Source organism: Cryptomeria japonica, chromosome 5 (genome assembly GCF_030272615.1).
Source record: "Cryptomeria japonica chromosome 5, Sugi_1.0, whole genome shotgun sequence".
Classification (NCBI taxonomy): Eukaryota; Viridiplantae; Streptophyta; class Pinopsida; order Cupressales; family Cupressaceae; genus Cryptomeria; species Cryptomeria japonica.
In genome coordinates this window covers 730593885-730614676 of record NC_081409.1, presented here as the reverse complement: position 1 = coordinate 730614676, position 20792 = coordinate 730593885, and the positions used below count along the sequence as shown (strand labels likewise).

The 20792-nt window shown below is 35.4% G+C and overlaps 1 protein-coding gene across 5 annotated transcripts in view; it reads left to right on the top strand.

The window, feature by feature from the left end:
• LOC131069524 (O-fucosyltransferase 13) overlaps positions 1 to 18051 on the top strand; it is a 34878-nt gene extending 16827 nt beyond the window's left edge. For 4 of the 5 annotated variants that reach the window (XM_058005141.2, XM_058005252.2, XM_058005040.2 and 1 more), the window contains exons 7-8: positions 14235 to 14989; positions 15224 to 15815. In XM_058005141.2, coding sequence (XP_057861124.1) covers positions 14235 to 14979 — 745 coding nt within the window. In that variant the 3' untranslated portion in view covers positions 14980 to 14989; positions 15224 to 15815. Of the gene's footprint in view, positions 1 to 14234; positions 14990 to 15223; positions 15816 to 16677 lie in introns of those variants that run through there. The other variant, XR_009112146.2, reaches the window with a different exon arrangement.
• Positions 18052 to 20792: the final 2741 nt, after the last annotated feature.

Genomic DNA, 20792 nt, shown 5'->3' with positions numbered 1-20792 from the left:
AAAAACTCTTAGTTGTTTTCACATTAGACTTGTACAAGTTTGTGCTTCTGTTAGGATGGCATGTTCATAATTGTTCATAGAGTACGCTCCAAAACCTATTAAGGTGAATATTTCTTTGCATATAAATAAATATTCTCTACGCATCGCCACTCTTCATTCTAATTGTATCCAGTCTTTGCATTCCATTTTTGCTTCATCTTTGTTAATAGCAATGTGGGTACAACATTGTTGGCTATTGTTGAGGTATCAGATCTACAATTTTCTGTTTTGTGGATTTATGCATAGCAGGACTTTAAAAGCAGATTCTCAGTGAAAAATGCAGTCACACTCCCTTTCAGAAAGACAAAAGATTCAACATTTTCAGAGTGTAGGTACTGGAGAATAAAACTGAGGATCCTATGGCTTTCAGCTTGCAGGTTTTTTTGTTTTACTTTAAAGACTGGTGAAAGTTTTGAGAGCATTTCCAAATTACCTAGAGCAAGTGCAATTTGTATTCGTTTTGATATCAAGTTTCTTGACATGTAAGAGAAGGTTGCAATTGCAACCTTCTGAAGATGTGTATTCTTCTGGTACAGAAGGAAGTATATTTTCTTCCCATTGTACAATATGTACAAGAAATGCCCAGCTTCTAATTACGACCAGTTTGCCTTTACAGTGTAGACATCTAAAAAGTTGATCTTGTTTTCTTACCAATATAAGATTAGAGTCTTAGATCTTTCAGTCACAGCTTCATTTAATGAGAGATCTTTGAAAGGAAGATGTCATTTAAAATCAGACTGTGTTATCAGCAATTCTCAAGACACTGAAAATGTCATCTAGAATAGTCCCTATCATGATGATGCCTATTGTTTTTTGTGCTGTTATTTTAAACTAAACCTTTGATAACATTATCCTGACATTTCAGAGTATGTGGATGCTGAAATATTTTTCTTCTCTCATCTAAAGAAGATTTTAGGGATTTGTGCTATACCAATTTTATAACTGAAACTGATTTTTAGCAATCAGACTGAAAGTAAATAACTGAAACTGAAAATGCAACACATAACAGCACAAAACAACACAAGAACAACACAGCAGTACCCTGGGAAAACCTCCCTCTTGGAGGTGAAAAATCCAGCAACAATTCTCAGACCTTGATTAGTCAAATTGAATTTACAATTAGCTTCTTACTTGAAGCTGTCAGCAATTATGCACAGAACCTTAGGGTAAATAGCACAAACAAAATTATCTGCAATACAAGGAGGATGGCAGATTGAGGTCACTGTCTACAAGATCGATCTGCTGTCACAAAGATGATGTTCCCTGACCGTAAGACGATGTTTGGTGCCCCCTTAGACCAGTTCGCAGTCCTTCAAGAGAGTTCGATGTGCCTTGATGAGGTTCGCTGACTGCAAAAGGTGTTTACTGTGTATCTGCTGATGTTCACTGGCTTCTAATACTGATTCGCTGTCTTCTGATTATGTTTGCTATGCTCTTAATGATATTCGCTTATTGCTGAAGGTGATTCGCTGATTACTGAAGACAATTCGCTGCTTGTGGACAGATAGAAGGTATTCGCTGGAGATATCTTTGAGCAATGAGATAGGCTTCACATATATAGGAGACTCTAGCCTTCACTTCACCCTAGGTCGGCTAGGTTTAATTCCTGCCAAATTATAAACAAATAATTTCATTTTACAAGTATAGGTCGTGACCGATTTACAAGTTACACAATTTTGTTGTCAGTCCATATTTTACATAATGTTTACACGTTATACATGCAAGTCAGCATGTTACATATGTATCTAACATAAATCGCCCAAATAGGGCCTAGTCAACACGATGACAAATTGCTAAGGCTAAAAGGCCAATTTAGAGAGCTAGGTCGGCCCAAGCTAGGAATCCAACCTAGCTATAAATCAACAATCAGCAATTCTCAAGACACTGAAAATGTCATCTAGAATAGTCCCTATCATGATGATCCCTATTGTTTTTTATGCTGTTATTTTAAACTAAACCTTTGATAACATTATTCTGACATTTCAGAGTATGTGGATGCTGAAATATTTTTCTTCTCTCATCTAAAGAAGATTTTAGGGATTTGTGCTATACCAGTTCTATATAAGACTGTAATAATCCTTACTATATTAGAGTAGTTCGATTGTATAGAAAATCATTATGCAGTCACAGAAGTTTTTAATATCCAATTTGGATATTAACATCCAGTTTTATGACCATGTAATGAATGTTTTTCTATACAAGTGGACTGCTAAAATATCTACCATTTAACTGTTTCTAATATCCAATTTAGATGGTACTTGTTTCCTGTCCAGATTAGAATTACAGTTTAATTATAACTATAGTAAAAATATTATAGCTGCAAATTCAATTTGATCATAAAGCTTGAAATGGGCAACATTGATTAGCTTCTCGTGTCACTGATATGAAAAATGCTTGGGAGCTGCATTTCTGGTCATACATCAAGTTGATTAAGATATAAGTACATTTTTTGACCAGATCTTCAATCTCCTTGGAATATTTTTTTTGTTTTCAAATATTCATTATGAATTTGCATTGGTACCCACATATGAAACTCAATTTTTGTGCTCTCTTTTTTCAGTTGATTGTCAGTTGTTTGTCAATCCACTTGATTTGTGATCTATGTTCCACCGAGTTTCTTGATGCAGGGACGGGGGATGGGTTTCCTTGACAGGGGTATGGGGGGCTTAAGTGTGGGGATGGTAGAGGGACGGCAGCAGGGGGGTGGTGGTGGAGCGGTGCTGAATTATATATAGTACTTGAAAAATTAGTCATAAAAAGATGTATAACTATAGAAGGAATAAGTAAACAGATTACAATGATTGCATTGAACTTTGAATATTAAGTTATAAGTAGAAAGATTGTGTTGGAGCATCTTAAAAGGATCTAACCCTAAAGGCAGTAAAAGCTCTAATTACCTCTATCATTTCAGCTCAAAGTATGGAAATAATAATCACAATCTATTTCAATTTTGTTGTCATGAAAAACATCTTTATATGTGTAATGAGCACCTTAGACGATCTATTATTTTTTAACAAGCATAAGAACCATGCAAATTGAAACAATGCTATGTCTGCTATTTAAGTATTGATAACAATTATAAGCTGATACAAATGCTGTTACAGGGCAGCACATTGAAAAGACACTTTCTAGATTGCCTAAATTGCATGAAACTAGCACCCAATAGAAAGCAATAAAGCAAAATACCTGGAAAAGCATGCTGAAATGATCACAGCAGGTGGGGAACACATTTAAATTACTGTATATGACAATGCAGGTCTGATACAATTATAAAATATGTTGCAGGTTTGGAACATCACTATAGTGGGTCCAAACAACCCCTTAAATCCTCCAAAAACTCACTCTATGCAACCATGTTCCCCCCTAAACAATGGCAAACAGTCTGAGATAGACTCAACAATATCAAACAGTCTTAAAAATTTTCAAGTCCCCTCCAAGGTCGAGACGTTTGGGAGTCTCAGGGACACCCCAGTGTCTCCTTATGAAACATCTCAGAGACATCCCCTATCAGAGGGAACGTCTTGGAAACGGCAGAGGGTGTGTGGTGGTGGTAGAGGGATGGCGGAGGGACCTTCCCTTGGAGTTTCCGAGTTACAGGGACGTCCCTGTCTCGGAAATGCGTAGTTTTTCCGGGGGGATGCATCCCCAGGGAACACTTGATTGTGTTCTCCCCATTGAATTTGCAAGAACTTGTCCTATCTTGGTATTTTCAATTAAAAACTTTTCCAAGGCAAAAAAATGATTACCTCAAGCTGATAAGGAGTAAACAATGATAATGTAAAAGGGCTGAAGGAGAGGCAAAGAATGATGAAGACAATGGAGCAGAGCAAGGGAACATGTAAGAATAGGTCAGCTGAGTTGACATGGCAAAATGAGTTGTGACTTGGCCTAAGTGTGTGAAGGAGTGTGAAACTTTGAAGGCTTTGAAGGATACAAACTAGCAAATTGGCAAAGTGAAGTTTTTCAGGTACATTATTGTTGACTAGAATAGTGATGATCAAAAGAGGTCATGGTGCATGCCTAAGGTGGCTTTGCCACATGTTTTCTCCATCAATGTTTCAATGGCATTCTCCACCCAAATCTCCACTCAGCTAATAAAGGCATACTTGTTTTTCTGCTCAAGCAAAATGGTTGGCAAATGCCTTAGGGAAGTGTGCGTAGGGTTCAAGGATGGCTCTTTAACATGTTTCAAGGCTGGGGTGCTTTGTGGCTGGTCTAATTTAGTAAAAGTTCTGCCTAAAACAGCAAAATTGTCTAAGATTTGAGTGATTTGCACCCAGCTTTGAAGGAAGTAAAAGAAAAATCAGAAGTTGGCATGTAAAAGACCTCAGCAAATTACAAAACAAACATTGTTGCACCTTTTTGATGGTTTAGCCATGTGTTTTCTCCTCCAAGTGAAACTTTTGGCAGGCAAAATCCTTATTAAGTTGTGCCAAAGACATATGAAAGGCTGGCAGAATTATAAGCGATCCATGCCTATGCTCAAAGCAGGAATAAAAGTTTCAAGTCAGGTGAACTTTAGAGGTGATTCTGCCACCTAAAAACCCGACTCAGTTGTGAAAAGGTATTGATAAACTTATAAGTAAAGTGCACCTAGGAAAGTGGCAAATAGGTTAGTGAAAGTGAAACACTCCAATAATGGAAATATGGATCAAGTCATAAGGTGGCACATTTACACATGGATTTTGAACTCTCAAAGCTCTGCCGAAGCATATGAAAATAGGGTTGTGTTAAGTGGTTTCCACCATTGGTAAAACTAAAGGACTAATGTAGGTGCTCTTTTGATGGGCTGAGACCACAAAAGGCTCCAACCAAATCTTGGCTCAACTATAATCAAACACTGCCCAGCTATTACGTTAAAAATGAGCTGTAATTTAGAGAGGATTTTGCCCTCATAATTCTCCTCCAAGCACACTACTTTAGAAGTGATTGAGAAACCTAAAATCTCCACTTTGTTAGCAAAAGCATAGTCAAAAGACACTAAGTGCCCACAAAGGTAGAATCAGCCACTGAAATTAAAGTGAGACACACATTTCTGGTGGTTTTGTCACTCATTTTCTCTGCCTGGTCAGTTCGGATAGCAAAAGCTTTAGCAGTCTGCACTCAATAATTTGGGGTCAGTTTTAAAGCAAATAACAGAGACCTTAAGCATGCAAATGCCTGTATAAGAAGACAGTATCACCGTAACAGTTTTTTGTAGCAGTTTGCAGGCACATTCCAGTTATATTGCAGCAGTTCCTAAGAATTTTCAGAAGGGATGCACATATTGTGCGGGATTTCTATTTATGATTAGTGGGGTTTTATGCCATTAAATTTAGAAATTCATATGTTATTTATGTGTGCCTAGGGTTTAAAGGAATTTTTAATTTTTAGTTAGTATCATTCACGTCCTGTTGTTCTCTGCCCCTTCACTGCCTCTTCAAACTGCCTAGGATTTAGTCATCATTACAGTTCATTTTCAGTTCCTGGCAATCATGGATTGTCAAATACAGGAGTAGTTTGGATGCCCTTTTCTTTGCATATTTCATGGTAGCTTCCATATCTTTGTTGCTAATTTCACCAAATCTCTGGTGTTTCAACATATTTCAGCAATAACCTTAACCGATTTGCATCAACTTACAGCAGGGCTTTTAGCCTCTTCAACTTGCAGAATATAGTGAATCAAGTTGCATATGACAGCAATTTTGTCTAGTTTGAATGAATTTTATTTTCAATTTATTACCATATCCTTGATGTCCCTCCTGCAACAGTTTTTAAAAGTGCTATGCCCTTAACCTATAGTGTGTTTAGGGATATATGTAGCTGATGTGTGGCTAGCATACCCTTATTTAAATTATATAATCATTTATAGTTTTAATCGTTAAGTCAGCTTGGGTAGCATCCAAGGCATAATTATGATATATACAGGAGCTAGTGGTCAGTTTGTGATCATCATATTGTGAACTTTGTTCTTATTGGAGACTTTTGGAGGTTTGCTCCCCCAAAGTGGCTTATCATTCTGCAGTATTTACAGAATATTTCCTACTAGTTTCTTCTCTTCTGCAAGTTATTTCATTACAAGTGGTATTAGAACATGATCATGTCATCCAAAAGGTAAGAAACAAGGTGATCTTTTATTTATTAAGAAGGCTGAACTGCGAAGCACATATCTCCCTCAATTTGACAAAAAAAAATTCTGAATTTTAGAGGGTTGAGGATATATGGAAGCTACTACAATCCAGATTTTAGGTCATTTTGTAATGTCCCCACTTTGAAATAGAATTTAATAATAAATAATAAAAATATTAAAATACAAAAGAATAAAAACAAAAATAAAATTAAAATATACTAGAATATAATTAAAATTTAATTAAGTTAATGAATGGTCAAAAGACATGGAAGGAAAAGTTGTGACTCACTCAAACATGAGATATAAAAGGGAGAAGAGAACCTCATTTGAGAAGGGGATAATTTGAGAATCAAAAGTGCAGATCTGATCTAAATAAGAAGTGCAGATCTGATTGTGAAAGGTTGTGTCCTTTTCAAAGGGTGGAAATAATGAAGATTTGCACTCTTTCAAAGGGTGCTAATGGAGAAATGGCGTCTCTTGCCAAAGGGCATAAGTGAGGAAGAGGTGTGACCTCTCCCTCACATTGAGAGATATAAAGGAAAGGAATCTAAAGCATCCGGTGACACCACCATTGACCAGATCAGATCAGAATTGTTATTAAGTTACAGGCAGTAACATCCTTGTTCTTGGTGATATGCATGGGCATGTGCTTAATGTGTATGTTTAATATATGAAGCCTGATAATGTTCTTATGCAGAATTTAATAGTAATATTAATATAGACTGCAATTTGTATGACAGTCATAATATACGTCCATAGTACTAAGTGATATTGCCATAACTTTGTCCTAAAGTCATAAATCTATTCTAATCCTTCTATTCCCCAAGGGAGATGGGTGCTGTTAGGGAGGGGCAGAGTAATTCCACTCCAAGGAAAGAGCCCCAAGGGTGAATGGACAATGTTCCTGACATCTGGGCAGTATTAGGGAGGTGGTGTCAAGCGCCCTAGACAAGCCAATGCCCTCTTTTGGGAATGAGAATTAGAAGGTTTTAGGATTAGGACTAGGGAAATGATAATATTAAGCTGTATTATGAGCAACTTTAACTATTTAATCTGGATTGATGTAATATAATAGGTAGTAATATATGTTTCCCTTTGGGAATTGACAGCCTATAAATAGGGGACATTACACGTTTGGAGTAGATCTGAAGGAACTATCGCAAAATTAGTGTTTTCATCAAATTCACTCTCAAGGGTGTAAACCAACAATTTTTCTGTTCTTTTTTTTTCAGAATTTTGGGGGGTTGATCAAAGACATATTGAAGCTGCTACAGTTCAAATTTAAGGTCATTTTGAGCAGAATTGAAGTAGTTATTGTGAAATTAGGGACTGCACCAAATTTGCTATCAAGGCTGCAAATCAGCAAATTTCTTAGAGATTTTTCTTCATAGGTGACATTTGGGCCCTAGTAACTTACAATAAAAATTTAAGGTTATTCAAATTCATTGTGCATTTGATTACAAAATTATTTTGCCACCATGGGCTTCAACAAGAGGCAAGGGAAGGAATCTTGTCTCCCCTGGAAAATCTTTGGACAAGGATGATGTAATGATTGAGAAGGGTTCCATAGATGTAGAATCTCTTAAGGATGATACTTCAGCATTGAGGGAGGAGACGAAAGGGTTCACCAAGAGAGAAGATATCCAAGTATTAGTGAACAAATTTGGGAAGAATATGTGTCTTCAAAGGGTCATGACGCTTTTGGGTTTGACTCAAATGTAAAGCTGGATCATCATCAAAATAATTCTATGGCTAGGCACTTTAGACTAAAGATGGATATGTGAAAGTTTGATGGCAAATATCCAACCAATTGACTCTACCAAATGGAGTGGCTCTTTGATCTTCACCATGTTCCATGTTAATAGAAGGTTGCAATGAAATACTGTACTTGGAACTAGACCAATTCATTTGCCATCATTGGCTTTGTGAAAAGAAGAAATAGAAGGGATGTGTTGTCACGCGGTCCATTTTCCAAGAGGTACTCATGACACATTTTGGCAATAGTCTTATAAATAACTACTTTACCTGTATCACTAGATTAAAGAAAATGGGTGCTAGTGAAGAAGGAGAACAAGAAAAAGGAGAGGGAGGAGGAGGAGGAGAAGATGAAGATGAAGAACCCAAGCTAATAATATCTTGCCATGCATTATCACTAATTGGAGAAATTCAAAAGAGCCTACCATATTTTTTCTTGTGCCATCCTATTTCATGTAGCACAGTCTCTACTTCAAACAAGTGCTGAAAAAAAAAATGTTGTTTGTCCTTCATGTCTCCCTAGAGAACAAAAACTTTACACTAGCCTCCTTGTTCTAAGGTGAGTTTGGTGAGAGTACATGGGGCAAACTTGGCTTACAGGTGGCTTACAGTAGGCTACTTTTTTATCTTTGGGTGGACCGATATTAGACAAACCACTCATCAATATCATAGTCACTTGTGCAATTGACTCTTAATTTTTTAGCTTTTGATTGTTAAGGGGAGTGGAGGATGCACACAACCAATTTCATAATTTGAAGGAGACCATAGAGGGGCTTGGGACCTCAAATGTTGCACAAGTGATCACCAATTTAGCATGTGTATGTAAGCTAGTTGGCATGATGGTGGAGTGTTCTTAAAAGCATATTTTTTGGACATTATGTTGTGTTCATAACTTCATATGTTGAACAATTCTTTGAAAAACATAGAGAAAATAGATTGTGTGGAGAAAGTGATGGTAGAATCAATAAATACACAAGCGTTCATTTACAACCACTCTAGCTTGCTGTCTTAAAGACTTTTTCAGGGAAAGAATTCGTTAACCCTTGTAACTAGATATGCTAACTATTTAATTTTCTTAGATAAGATGCTTGAGATGTAGGGACCTCAAAGTTTATGATAGTTAATTTAGACTGAGGTAGATAGCCATAGGTGAACACGGTTGAAAGAAAAAGGGTGAAGTAAAAGATCATTGATGACGACCAATGGTCTAGAGCGAAGTAAAAGACCATTTATATATTATTATTAAATTAATAATTATATTTTTTTTGCAACTTGTAAATTTCATCTTTTTTGTAATACCATTCACTCTTTGTTATTTGAGTCTTTTTTTGTTTTGAAATATTTGTCGATAGTCATGTTTGCTCTTTCATCTCACATGTTGTATTGATCATTAGATATGCTAATACAAACTTTCCTAGTCTTGGAGAGATTTATGAGACATTTGACAACATGTTTGGGCAAATGAAGCAAGCAATTCTTAGTTGAGATCTTGTTTGGGATTATATGAGGAGCATATTTAACCCATTGTGTTGCGATGATGGAACATTGAACACCTTGCTTCAAATGACATTCTATACTCTAAATCCCAAAAGGTATGCACTATGAATTGGGAGAGTGCCTCCTCTTGATGATGAAGAGGTGAAAGAAAGGCTCCTAAAGGTCCTTCAAAAGATGTGTAGCAATGAGGAGGCAACTTTATTTCAAATGTAGTTGCCAGCATTTGTCAATCTTTGGGGTCCAACATTTGGCAAACCAAAGGCAAGAACAAATAGATCTACATTAGCTCAAACTAATCCTATTGGATGGTGGGCATGGCATGGAAAAGATGCAATAGAGTTGAGGAGGCTTACCATTCACCGCCTTTCAGTAGTTGCTAGTTCCTTTGTTGTAAAGAGGAATTGATCCACATGAAACTTTGTTTAGTCAATCAAAAGGAACATGTTGCTAGTTCCTTTGTTGTAGAGAGAAATTGGTTCACATACAACTCCATTCTTCAATCAAGAGGAATAGGTTACTTCTCAAAGAGTGGAGAAGTTGGTGGTTGTATATAGTGCCTTCCAACTTCAATCAATAGAATCTAACTTTATGATGGGATGTTGATCTCGTAGCTGCCAATAGATTGATGAGGAGGCATAAGAAGGATTGGTTGGGGTTCTTTTGGATGATCCAATCCCTCATATAAGTACTGACTCATATTGAAAGTTCAATTTTGATTTAAGCAAAGATGAGGTAGACACACAACAACAATAGATCCGGTCATCTACATTTGGTTATTTTGTAGTTGTAACCTTTCGGCCTTTTCAGTTTATTTTATATGCACATTGCTAATTAAAAACTCTAGTGATTAGATAATGAAGTTCTGATAATTTGAATGCCAACTTATGTGAATTCTAAATTCAGCTCTACTATTTCATAATATGGTTTTATAATGAATATGGTGAATATCTTATCATACGAATATTTTAATTTTCCTATATTTTTTAATTTTCCCTTTTTAAATTGCGGCTCCTTATGATTCCCCCAAAATAGGTTTTCATCCTAGTTGTCCTAGAAATGTGCTCCCCTGTCCCGTTTTACCCCATCCCAAAAACTCAGTGGACTATTGCTCATTACTTAGATAAACAATCACCTATGTACCCTATAGACACATCCCTTGCATTTTCAAACTCTGTTCCCTATCAAAAATGTTTTAGGGATGCAAGGTTTGGTTGGAGACATCCCCCAACCATCCTCAATTCATAGAAAAAAAAGGAAATGTCCTTGAGACATCAATAAATATTAGGGGACAGCTAGCCATCCCCTATGGCCCAATAAAGAAAGAAGCAATTTTAAACAAAAAAATACAAAAATTGAGTAAAAAAAAAGGGTATGCCATAAAAAGCAAATTTATTATAATGCCTTTGTGAAGTCTGTTATATAAGGAATGTCGTTTGACTATGTTCTTCAACTGGAATGGCAGCATGTGGTTTGTACTAATTAGCGTATGCACATAGTTTTCTTAAAATCCCAAGTGCCTTTTTATTTATTTCATTTTACCAATGATGTTTCAAAAATTGTAGTTTTCCATTTTCTCAAAGATTACATTGGTCAAGCTCCCACTCTCAACACACCCACACATACACACTCCAGCCCCACTACGATTTGTAATCAAGGAAAACTTGGTAACACCCCATCACAATCCTTGGATCACATCCTTATAGACATGTATAAAGACATAGATGACCACATCGTTTGGGCATTTAATTGTAATTTTATATAATAATAGCACATTAACAATTAAATTAATGAAATTTTGTTAATTTGTGTGTTTATTCATGTGAAATCTCATTCATCTTTGATGTTATGCAATAAGGTTCTATAATGTATACGGTGAATTCCTTATCAATGTTATCATATGAATATATAAAATTTACTGTATTTTAAAAACTTCCTTTTTTTTAAATAGTTGCATCCTTAAAAACAGTCTCCAAAAATCCATCCCATGAATCCCTCCCCTTGTCTCAATCTTGAAAACTTGGTGGAACATAGATGATTACAAATTTACCGAGGAAGGGTTTCAATACCTTGTTTATTAGCCTCATGAATGTACTTGAAGCATTGGTCAACTCAAATGACATGACAAGCCACTTATATAACCCCTCCTTAGTCTTAAAGGAAATCTTCCATTCACAACCCTCTCTTATCCTTATTTGGTGATGTCCATTCACCAATTCAATCATGTAAAGTACTTGGCTCCACTCAAGCAATCCATCAAGTCATCCATCTTGGGCAAAGAAAATCAATATTTGATAGTGCTTTTTGTTAATGGCCTTGGACTCTATGTTTGATGCTAATATAGCTAGGACCACACATGGAATCAAGCTAATTTTAATCAAAACCTTCTTCCACTATTCATGAACTTGTCAATTCATCTTGTTGTTCTCTAGGGGTGTCATTCTATATGCAGCCTTCTTAGACAAACTAGCCCCTAGAGTCAGCTCAATATGGTGATCCACGCTTCTCTTTTACGAACACAACCTCTAAATACCCACCAAGTAGCTTCTTTACTTCTTATAGCATCTTACCATCCACCTCCAAGTATTTAGATGTAGGTTTAGCTATGAGCACAAAACCATCATCTTTTGAACCCAATTCAGCAAGGAAATCCTTTCCATCAACTAAAATATCCCTAGGTTCTAGAGCATTTTCATAATCCCATTCCCTCATTGGATTTAAGTGATTCTTAGCAACATCCTTCACAGGGGTGTAGGTATTAGCTCTACCATCATAAATAGCTTCTCTATCAAACTGCCATAGCCTCCTAAACAAGACATGGCACACATCCATTTGCATGACATCACGCCATTCCTGATCACACAAGGATCCAATATTGAAACTCACAAGGCAGCAGTTTACCACATGTTGCCCCTTTTTAAGCCATGAAACCCAATGTGCGTGTGGGTGAGTTAATTTCTTTAGACCCAACCTTCTCACCATTTCCATTTTAACTCACTTATCTATCATCCCACTATCACTCTTTACTTTGCAACATTTCCCTTTGGACTTGCAAATGGTCCTGAAAAGACTTCTTCTTTGAATGGGTCCATTGCTATCCTTTGTTGGCTTCAACAAATTCTCCTCATCATGAGAGCTTCCCCTTTTTTTGGTTCTTCCATAGGCGAACCGACACATTCCTCTTTCTCTTCAACAAGATGGATACCGACCTCCTCTCCGCACCTCTCACTTTGGCTCTTTGAACATTAATATCTTTTGGTTATGCCAATTACCTGGACCCTTGGATACCCAGTGGAATCAACAGCATACTGTGTAATGAAATAAATTGCACGTATGAGGAAGATTATATGAAATATACTGCAAATGCTTTATAATAGGGTTAGGGACATCGCATACTGAAACCATCAACACAAAGAATTGACCACGAATGCATAGAATGCAAATTTAGGAAATCTATGGCTGCATATTTACAAATTTTGAGCAAATAAAAAATCTTTACACAGAAGAATGCATAGAATAAAAACCCTAATACTGAAAAGTTAGCATAACTTATTTCCTCAGCCCACTCGTGACAAAAAGAGTCATAGTCAGAACAAGGCATACATTTTTTTGAAATTGTTCCTACAAATAGACAACACAACATAGTGAAGCCTCTCACAAAATCTGAAGTATCTAAAGGACTCCTGCAAATGTTGTATACATAAAAAACCCTGATCCCAGAAGAAGGCATACACTGCAAATGTATAAATATTGAATATTTCCAAGAGTTGAATATCTGCATATGGCATAGTAAAACAATCAAATAAAAAAAATTTAACAGTGAAAAAATCAGAATCTACAAGAAGGCAAAAATAGGGCACAGATAATCATTAGCTGCAATGGCAGTTGCAGGTTGTGTGTGACAGCAACCCTTCAAACCTATGGGCAATGTTGTGGTCAACAATCTCAAGTGTCTCCAAAATGTTTTAAAAAAAATTGCAGTAGAGCAAGAAGTGGGAGAGTGAGAGTAAGGAGTGAATTAGGTTGAGGGTAAAAACATAAAAGTGAAATCCAAAACTAGTGCTTGAGATACCAAGCCTGGTAATATTTTTCCAACCATAAGTACTTTTAATTCTAAGACTAGTGGCTAAGGGAGGGGCCACTTTACATGTTCATGTGTGTAGGGGTAATGTGGCATTCACGGTGAGGCACATAGGAATAGGGGTTTTACTTCTAATAGTTTTGTTTTGATAAGTATAGTGCATTACTATTGGGGCCCTTCCTGCACAAATTTCAATTAACCATTTGAAATCGCCATTTTATGACCACCATCCACATAATGAGTAATTCCTCGTTCATTTTTAATGACCCCGATCCCAATCAATAGCTTTAATCAGTTAGCTTGCCAACAGGTGTGGTGAAATTTTCAAGAAAATCTGATCTACCATTTAGGAGCTTGAGGGGTGTGAAGATAGTCAATATGACTGCTGGATCCTCTCCCCAACTTCCACTTACCAAGCCATAGAGTATTTTTTTTCTATCAAAGATTTATATGCTCAACATACAAACCTTTGTCAGTCCTCTAGTCAGTTCATAGAAGTATTAATACATCTTAAAAATGGTACTTATAATCGTGATGCACTTTCATACAATTTCTTGTCAGTGACCAACTTATGATTTTATTATTTTTCCTCATATAATCTTTTATGATATTTATAGATTTTTTTTATTAGAAGGCAAAAATAAATTTATCTTCTGAACCAAAATATAGTCAATTTGAAGAATATATAGCTCTAAATTTTGGTGTCCTTTGATTAGGAAACATGAACTATGGACTGACTCCATGAACAATTCGCAGACACCCAGTTTTTGCCAAGGCAGCTCGTTGTCATGTATGCTTCAAAGCTTTACGACTTGTTCCTGCCATTCAGAAAATGGGAGCTGAACTCCTGCAAAAAATACCTCAACCCATTCTGTCTCTACATATGAGATTTGAGCCTGACATGATAGCTTACAGTAGATGCCAATATAATGATCTTTCCCAAAGCTCTCTGGATGCAATCAACTCAGCTAGAAATGGCAGGACAATCATCTCGGGTGATGCTGCAGTAACATGGAGGAAGAGAGGAAAATGTCCTCTTACTCCAAGAGAGACAGCCTTTATTCTACAAGCACTTGGAATTCCTACCAACACAACTGTTTATTTGGCTGCTGGTGAAAGCCTATTGGAATCAAAGGATTTTACTTCAATTTACAGGAACAGTTACACCAAATCTTCTCTTCTGGACAAAGCAAGTCTGATGGCAATGCGGGGCAATAGCAGAGCTGCATTAGACTACTATGTATCCATCAACAGTGACGCATATATTGGTACATACTTTGGGAACATGGATAAGATGGTAGCTGCAATGAGAGCTTTGAATGGACAATCAAAGACTCTTTTTCTCAACAGGAGAGCGTTTGCAGAAGCTATTTTGAAAGGCCTTGAAGGGGAGAAATTAGCAGAATATTTATGGGAAACTCATAGTAAAGCTTTAGTTGATGGGAGAGGCTCTGCTCTACCTGACTGCTTTTGCATGTCAAATCTAACAAATTCTTCATGACCGTAAGAAGGTAATTGGTGATATTCAGCAGATTTATTATTTTAACATGATTTGTTTGACAGGTTTTATACCTTTTAAACAGTTCAATAGTGCTTCCTAGGAAACATTATCTCCTTTGGTCTCAGACGGTCAAGTATACGTGGATTTACAGGGAAGCTTGTTCTCAACAATGTTTGAACTTTAACAGTAAAATGGATTTTTCTGCAAATGGACTCACCCATTATATAATTTGTTTGTTTCTCAGGTTTCACATTTTCTGTGCATCTCACTAGCTGGAGAATTTCTCTGCAGTTCAACCTCCAAATAACCATGGGTTAGCATTTCATCCCCGGGCCTTAACAGTAATCTTTTCTCCATTTCTTTCCTTTGTGTATAATGTATCTTACCCAAGCTGGGCTTCATCCACTTTGCATTAAGATGGATATCCAGATCTGCTTAACCAATTTTGCAACTCTGACCCTTCCATATTCAGATCCCTGCAGCTTTTATTGTGTACGATTTAAAAATGTATAGGCATTACTCAACCAACATCAGAGTAATGAATGATGGAATTCACCATTCAACTACCCTTCAAATTGCGTCCTTCGAAAGATGAATTTGAGTTAAGGCTTTGTTTTCTTGCCATGTAATATTCTTTAATTTCCAATAGAGATTGTTATTAATGAAATTTTGTAAGAAAACACTCTTAAAAATCATTTGCACTTGAAAATTTCCCAAAGGAAAAATCCATAATCCCTTGCAAAGGTCTCGATGTCCGAGGCACTCTCCCTCATTATGTTTTTGTTGCATATTGCTAAATATTCAATTATTTTTCAAAAGCTAAGGAAATTTTCTCATAGTAGTTCTATATTGGAACTGACTTTAGTTTTGAAGCCCCATTGACCTACTTCTGGTCATCTGTGGATGTTGGTATAGTTTCTCTCTTTGTTCTTTCTTTTTAGTTGGGTTGGTGTATATAACATAGTGCCCATCAGCAAAAATATGGTAATATATTTCACTTTTGAAATGTCATTTTGATAGTGGAGACCATAAAAAAATAGATAAAAAAATTTAAAGACTTCTTAAAAGTTCCTATACAATGTAACATGATGTTCTTTTAGCTATTTAATAAAATAAAACATATTTTATAGATGTGCATTTAAATGTTTTGTGCAATTTTTTCCTGTCAATCTTGTAGTGTGACCAAGTTGATTCGAAGAAGGCAAAAAAACCTTGCCTTCTTCCAATTGATTCGAGTCTGCACAATAGACAAAAGAATACTAGGAAAAATAAGAACATGGGAAAAGGTAATCAGGAATCTTGATGACCAAAGCAAAATAACCCTCTAGATAAAAATGCAATCCAAGCGTTGAAACAATATGAAAAATGATACCTACTAAGAAGAGTATGGTTGTTTTTATAGGCTTTTATTGTATAGCTACCATCGAAAAGATCTTGTCTTCCCCATCGCAAAATCTCCACATTTTATACTTGTTTTCAATATTTATAATTATTTTAGGACTTTCTGTTAGAGTAAGTAATAACAGAATTACATTTCTATTGTTAAGTGTTGAATAGGTGTCGATAACAATTGTTGAGTGTCCCAATTCGTTGTCTCTAGATCCAGTTTGTTGTCAAAAGTTTGAGTTTGTTGACAACATTTTTAGTTTGCTGCTCTGTTCTTTCTTTATTCTTAATTTATTGTCCTTGCTCTTTCAGATTCAGAATTACATCATATCGATTTGGAAAATCAAAAGAAACCTGGGATGATAAATAAGTTGTTTGGAGCCAAAGCAACAAATGCAAAGTTCTCTTTGAAGGTGCAATCATTTAGATTCAAAATGTCAGATGAAATTACTATGTCTAACCACAAGCAATCTAAGATCTCTCATTAAACGACTAGCAGAAGTTGACGTTGTGGAAGATAAAGAGGATGTTAAAGTTTCTTGTTAAATAGTTTGCCTTGAAGATACAGCAATGTTATTTTTTCTTTCAGTTAGATGCTCTCACAAACTTTAGAAGGTGTGGTTTCAATGCTCTTGGCTGAAAAAAAGATAGCAATTATGAGAGATAAAGCAAGAGTTTGCACTATACTCAAAGAAAAGGTTGGGAAAGAGAATGTCAGGTAAGAATGAGATTAAGTGTTACTACTGTAGGAAAATAGGTCATAGTGCAATTAATTATAAAATTTGTGCAAGTGACCTTCTCAAAGGGAAAGTTAATGAATCACTAAATATAGCTTTTGTTGAGGAACCACTAGATGTTGATAGTGATGATGACATCATTGAAGATGATGAACTTGTCCTATTTTGAAGAGGTCAACACTTAGAAAATAGAGAGGGATGCGGTAGAGAATATTTGGATGCTTAATAGTTTGAGGTGCTTGTAGATCGGAGAAACTAGACCTCATCGAGGTTATGAGACATACATGTGAGGATTGGTGTCCAATAGTTCAGGGGAGACCCAACATTTGGAAGCTCAGCGTTATATCTTTACGAAGGTGATGAGACACTTCATGTGCAAATAGTGTCCAATGATGTTGGGAACTTGGATGATAGCAAGGTGACTATACCTGCAATTGGGGGGCAGCTTGAAGGATGTCTTGTTGGTCCTAGACCTATTTTCAAAGGACAGCTTCTACATAATGTATTGTTGGGAACTTGGATGATAGCAAGGTGACTATACCTGCAATTGGGGGGCAGCTTGAAGGATGTCTTATTGGTCCAAGAACTATTTTCAAAGGATAGCTTCTACATAATGTATTGTTTTGTCTTATGTTGATTAGTCAGATTGTACTATTCAGAGATATGTTAAGAGTCCATCAAAATTATGTTATTTCTTAAGGGGGAGTGTTAGAATAAGTAATAACAAAATTACATTTCTGTTGTTAAGCGTTGAATAGGTGTTGACAACAATTGTTGAGAGTCCCAGTTCATTGTCTCTAGATCTAGTTTGTTGTCAAAAGTTTGAGTTTCTTGGCAACAGTTTTAGTTTGCTGTCATTTCTATCAGCATAATTATAGGACCTTGTTGAAGTCAATTGTATCTATATAATTGTATTCTCCATTGATTAATAATAAACCATGATTGAGTTTGCTGCTCTATTCTGCTCTTCTCTTTCTTTATTCTTAATGCTTTAGTATTATAAATATGTGTAGACATTCTCAACCACTATTAAAATAATGCATAATAAACAATAGAGTTTTACTTGAATACTACATGTTAAATTCAGTAAGGGTACATTTGTTAAATTTTTATGTAGTGGGAATGTTTAGTCTAATTGTATTTGATATTTGAAGAGTCATGAAAGTTTCTCACCTGATCTTTGTGGTAGATCTTTTCAAATGTGTGTTTCACCTGTTTAGTCTATTTTAGCCATAGACACAATTCATTCGCAAGATTTGGCCAGATTACTATGTTTATTTATTATTTGACCCACTGAACTTCAAATACAGACATTTTTCCTTTGATCTAAGAGTCGTGATTAGCTTTTGGAGATCCTAAATGTGAGATCATTTAATTTATGTCTTCACTTTTTTAAGAAAAAGGTAAATATTTGCTCTAAGTAAATCCTGAATTCTAGTTGTCCTCACTATCAGAAACTTTCTAGTTGCATGCTCATCCAACTCAAAACTACATATGATCTCTCCCAAAAGGGAGCAAAAGGCTCTATTATGATGACAACAATGTTTTGCATGTGTGTCACTTTCTTGCCTGGTATCTGGATTGCTCTTGTTTTGGACAGATTAGCACGATTTGGTGTATTCCCAGGCTTATCATAAAGTGCGGATGCCTGTGTATTTGTATATAATGTTATGTTTTATAAGGGGTTTAGAGATAGGTTCGCATGAGATATAAAGTTAGTTTGGATAATGTGAAAACTATAAGGTGGCCAACCATCATTACTGAGCATTGGACCTATCCTTGTAATTGGTGGTAATCTCTTGCTAATCAACCAACGTATTGCTATGACGAAGATATCGAGTATGAGAATATTGTGAATGTGTATTCGACTAATGAGACGAGTGGTAAGAAATGTGTGTTGTAAAGATCAGAGGTGACTTGTGTAATTTGTATCTTGCTCCATGCTTCAACTATTTTTTAAGGAAGGTTTGATGACTTTTTATTATCTGCGCTTTGTCGGTTTGGTTACTTCATTGCTATAATGGCTAGCTTGGGTTTAACATGGGACATAAACCAATAATTTTAATATGGTACAGCTCTTATAGTGTAAAGTAGTAAAGATAAATGATCTAAGTAGCATATATGATTGATGGTATATATGATAGTTTCATGTTGAATAGTTTTTGGCAAGATCTTATATAGATAAGGTGGCTATTTTGGTTTAGTTGCGAAGAGTTTAGACTTGATTGTTGTTTTGATTAAGGGTGGTAGAATTTTTTGGAAAATACATTATAGAGTATGATGAACTTGATGAAACTAATAATCTTAATAATTACCAAAATCTAAATCTTAACTACTCTTATTTACAACTCCTAAATAGCTTAATATAAGATTAGTAGCAAAATGAAATTGTATATAATATTACATATTACAAAATGTAAATATATATATTTTTAAAATAATTTTAATTTAATGACAAAAGAAAAATAAAATTGTGATGATGATAACCTTGTACTTTTTTGTGAAGAAGCTTCACAAATAAAATAAAATAATTAACATTCATTAAGAAAATAAATGAGTTGGCAATAGGTACACTAAAGTTTAAATGTTCCAATAAAATCACATTAGGTGAATTGGGAGCTTTCTATTTAAATAGAAAAGCAATAACTTACCTTAAAAGAAATATTGTATGTCATTATCATTTTTATGTAGGTTTAAAAATAAATTTATTATGTATAATTAAAATTTATTTATTCATTTTTAGAATGAAATATAGTCGTGGAATTATTTTTTATATTAAAATATAGAGGTATTGTCTTGTTAGTGTAAAGTTAGAGATTATAAATTATGAGTGTATCAAGATAATTGTTATTTAATTTGGTTAATTATAACATATGTTTTATTATTAGATATATAAAATTAATGTCTAATTATGACTTTAAGCTTCACCATGTCCTACGTGCTCACCTATGTCTTCCTTTGCCTATACTAGGATTGTTAATGACCAATTATTTGTTGAAGTGGGAAATACACCTATCGTATATTAAAGAAAATTAATACCTAAGCTCACTTTGTGGCTATGTATTGCCTCTAAAAGGCATGGTATTCAAGTGACAAAAGTTGACTAGGGACACATGATTACCTTATAAATTACCTACATTGCCTCCTTCTAGATCATATCCAACCCCTAGTGCCATTGAAAGTGAATAACATTGGTGGTCATGGCCTAATCAAAGCTTTAGATTCCCTCATGTCAAAAAACACCCAACCAACATTGAATTTACGTTTGGATTAACTCAATATCTATGGTCACCAAGTAGAAACTTTTCTCATAATACTAGGTTAATTGCATGAATAATGATAATGGTTGTTTTTTTAAAATGTTTATTTAGGTGGAGGTTGTTGATGAGCCCCAAAAATGTGACTTGTTGCCTTTTTGAGATTAGCCTAACACTAGTATTCATAGTTCAAAAACAAGGGTACATGAATTCCTATTTATAAAGGGGAAACTAATGGTTTTGATGAGAAATGAATATACTTTAAAGCACTTACAATCCTCCTAATGATAACATTATCTCATTGATGTACCAATATCTTGTTTAAATCTTTGCCTCAATTATATCACATGTGAGAGCCATCACTTATCACGTCACTCATCTCCATGTGATCTCACACATGAGTGAAAGGAATCATACCACATCCCACATCCCT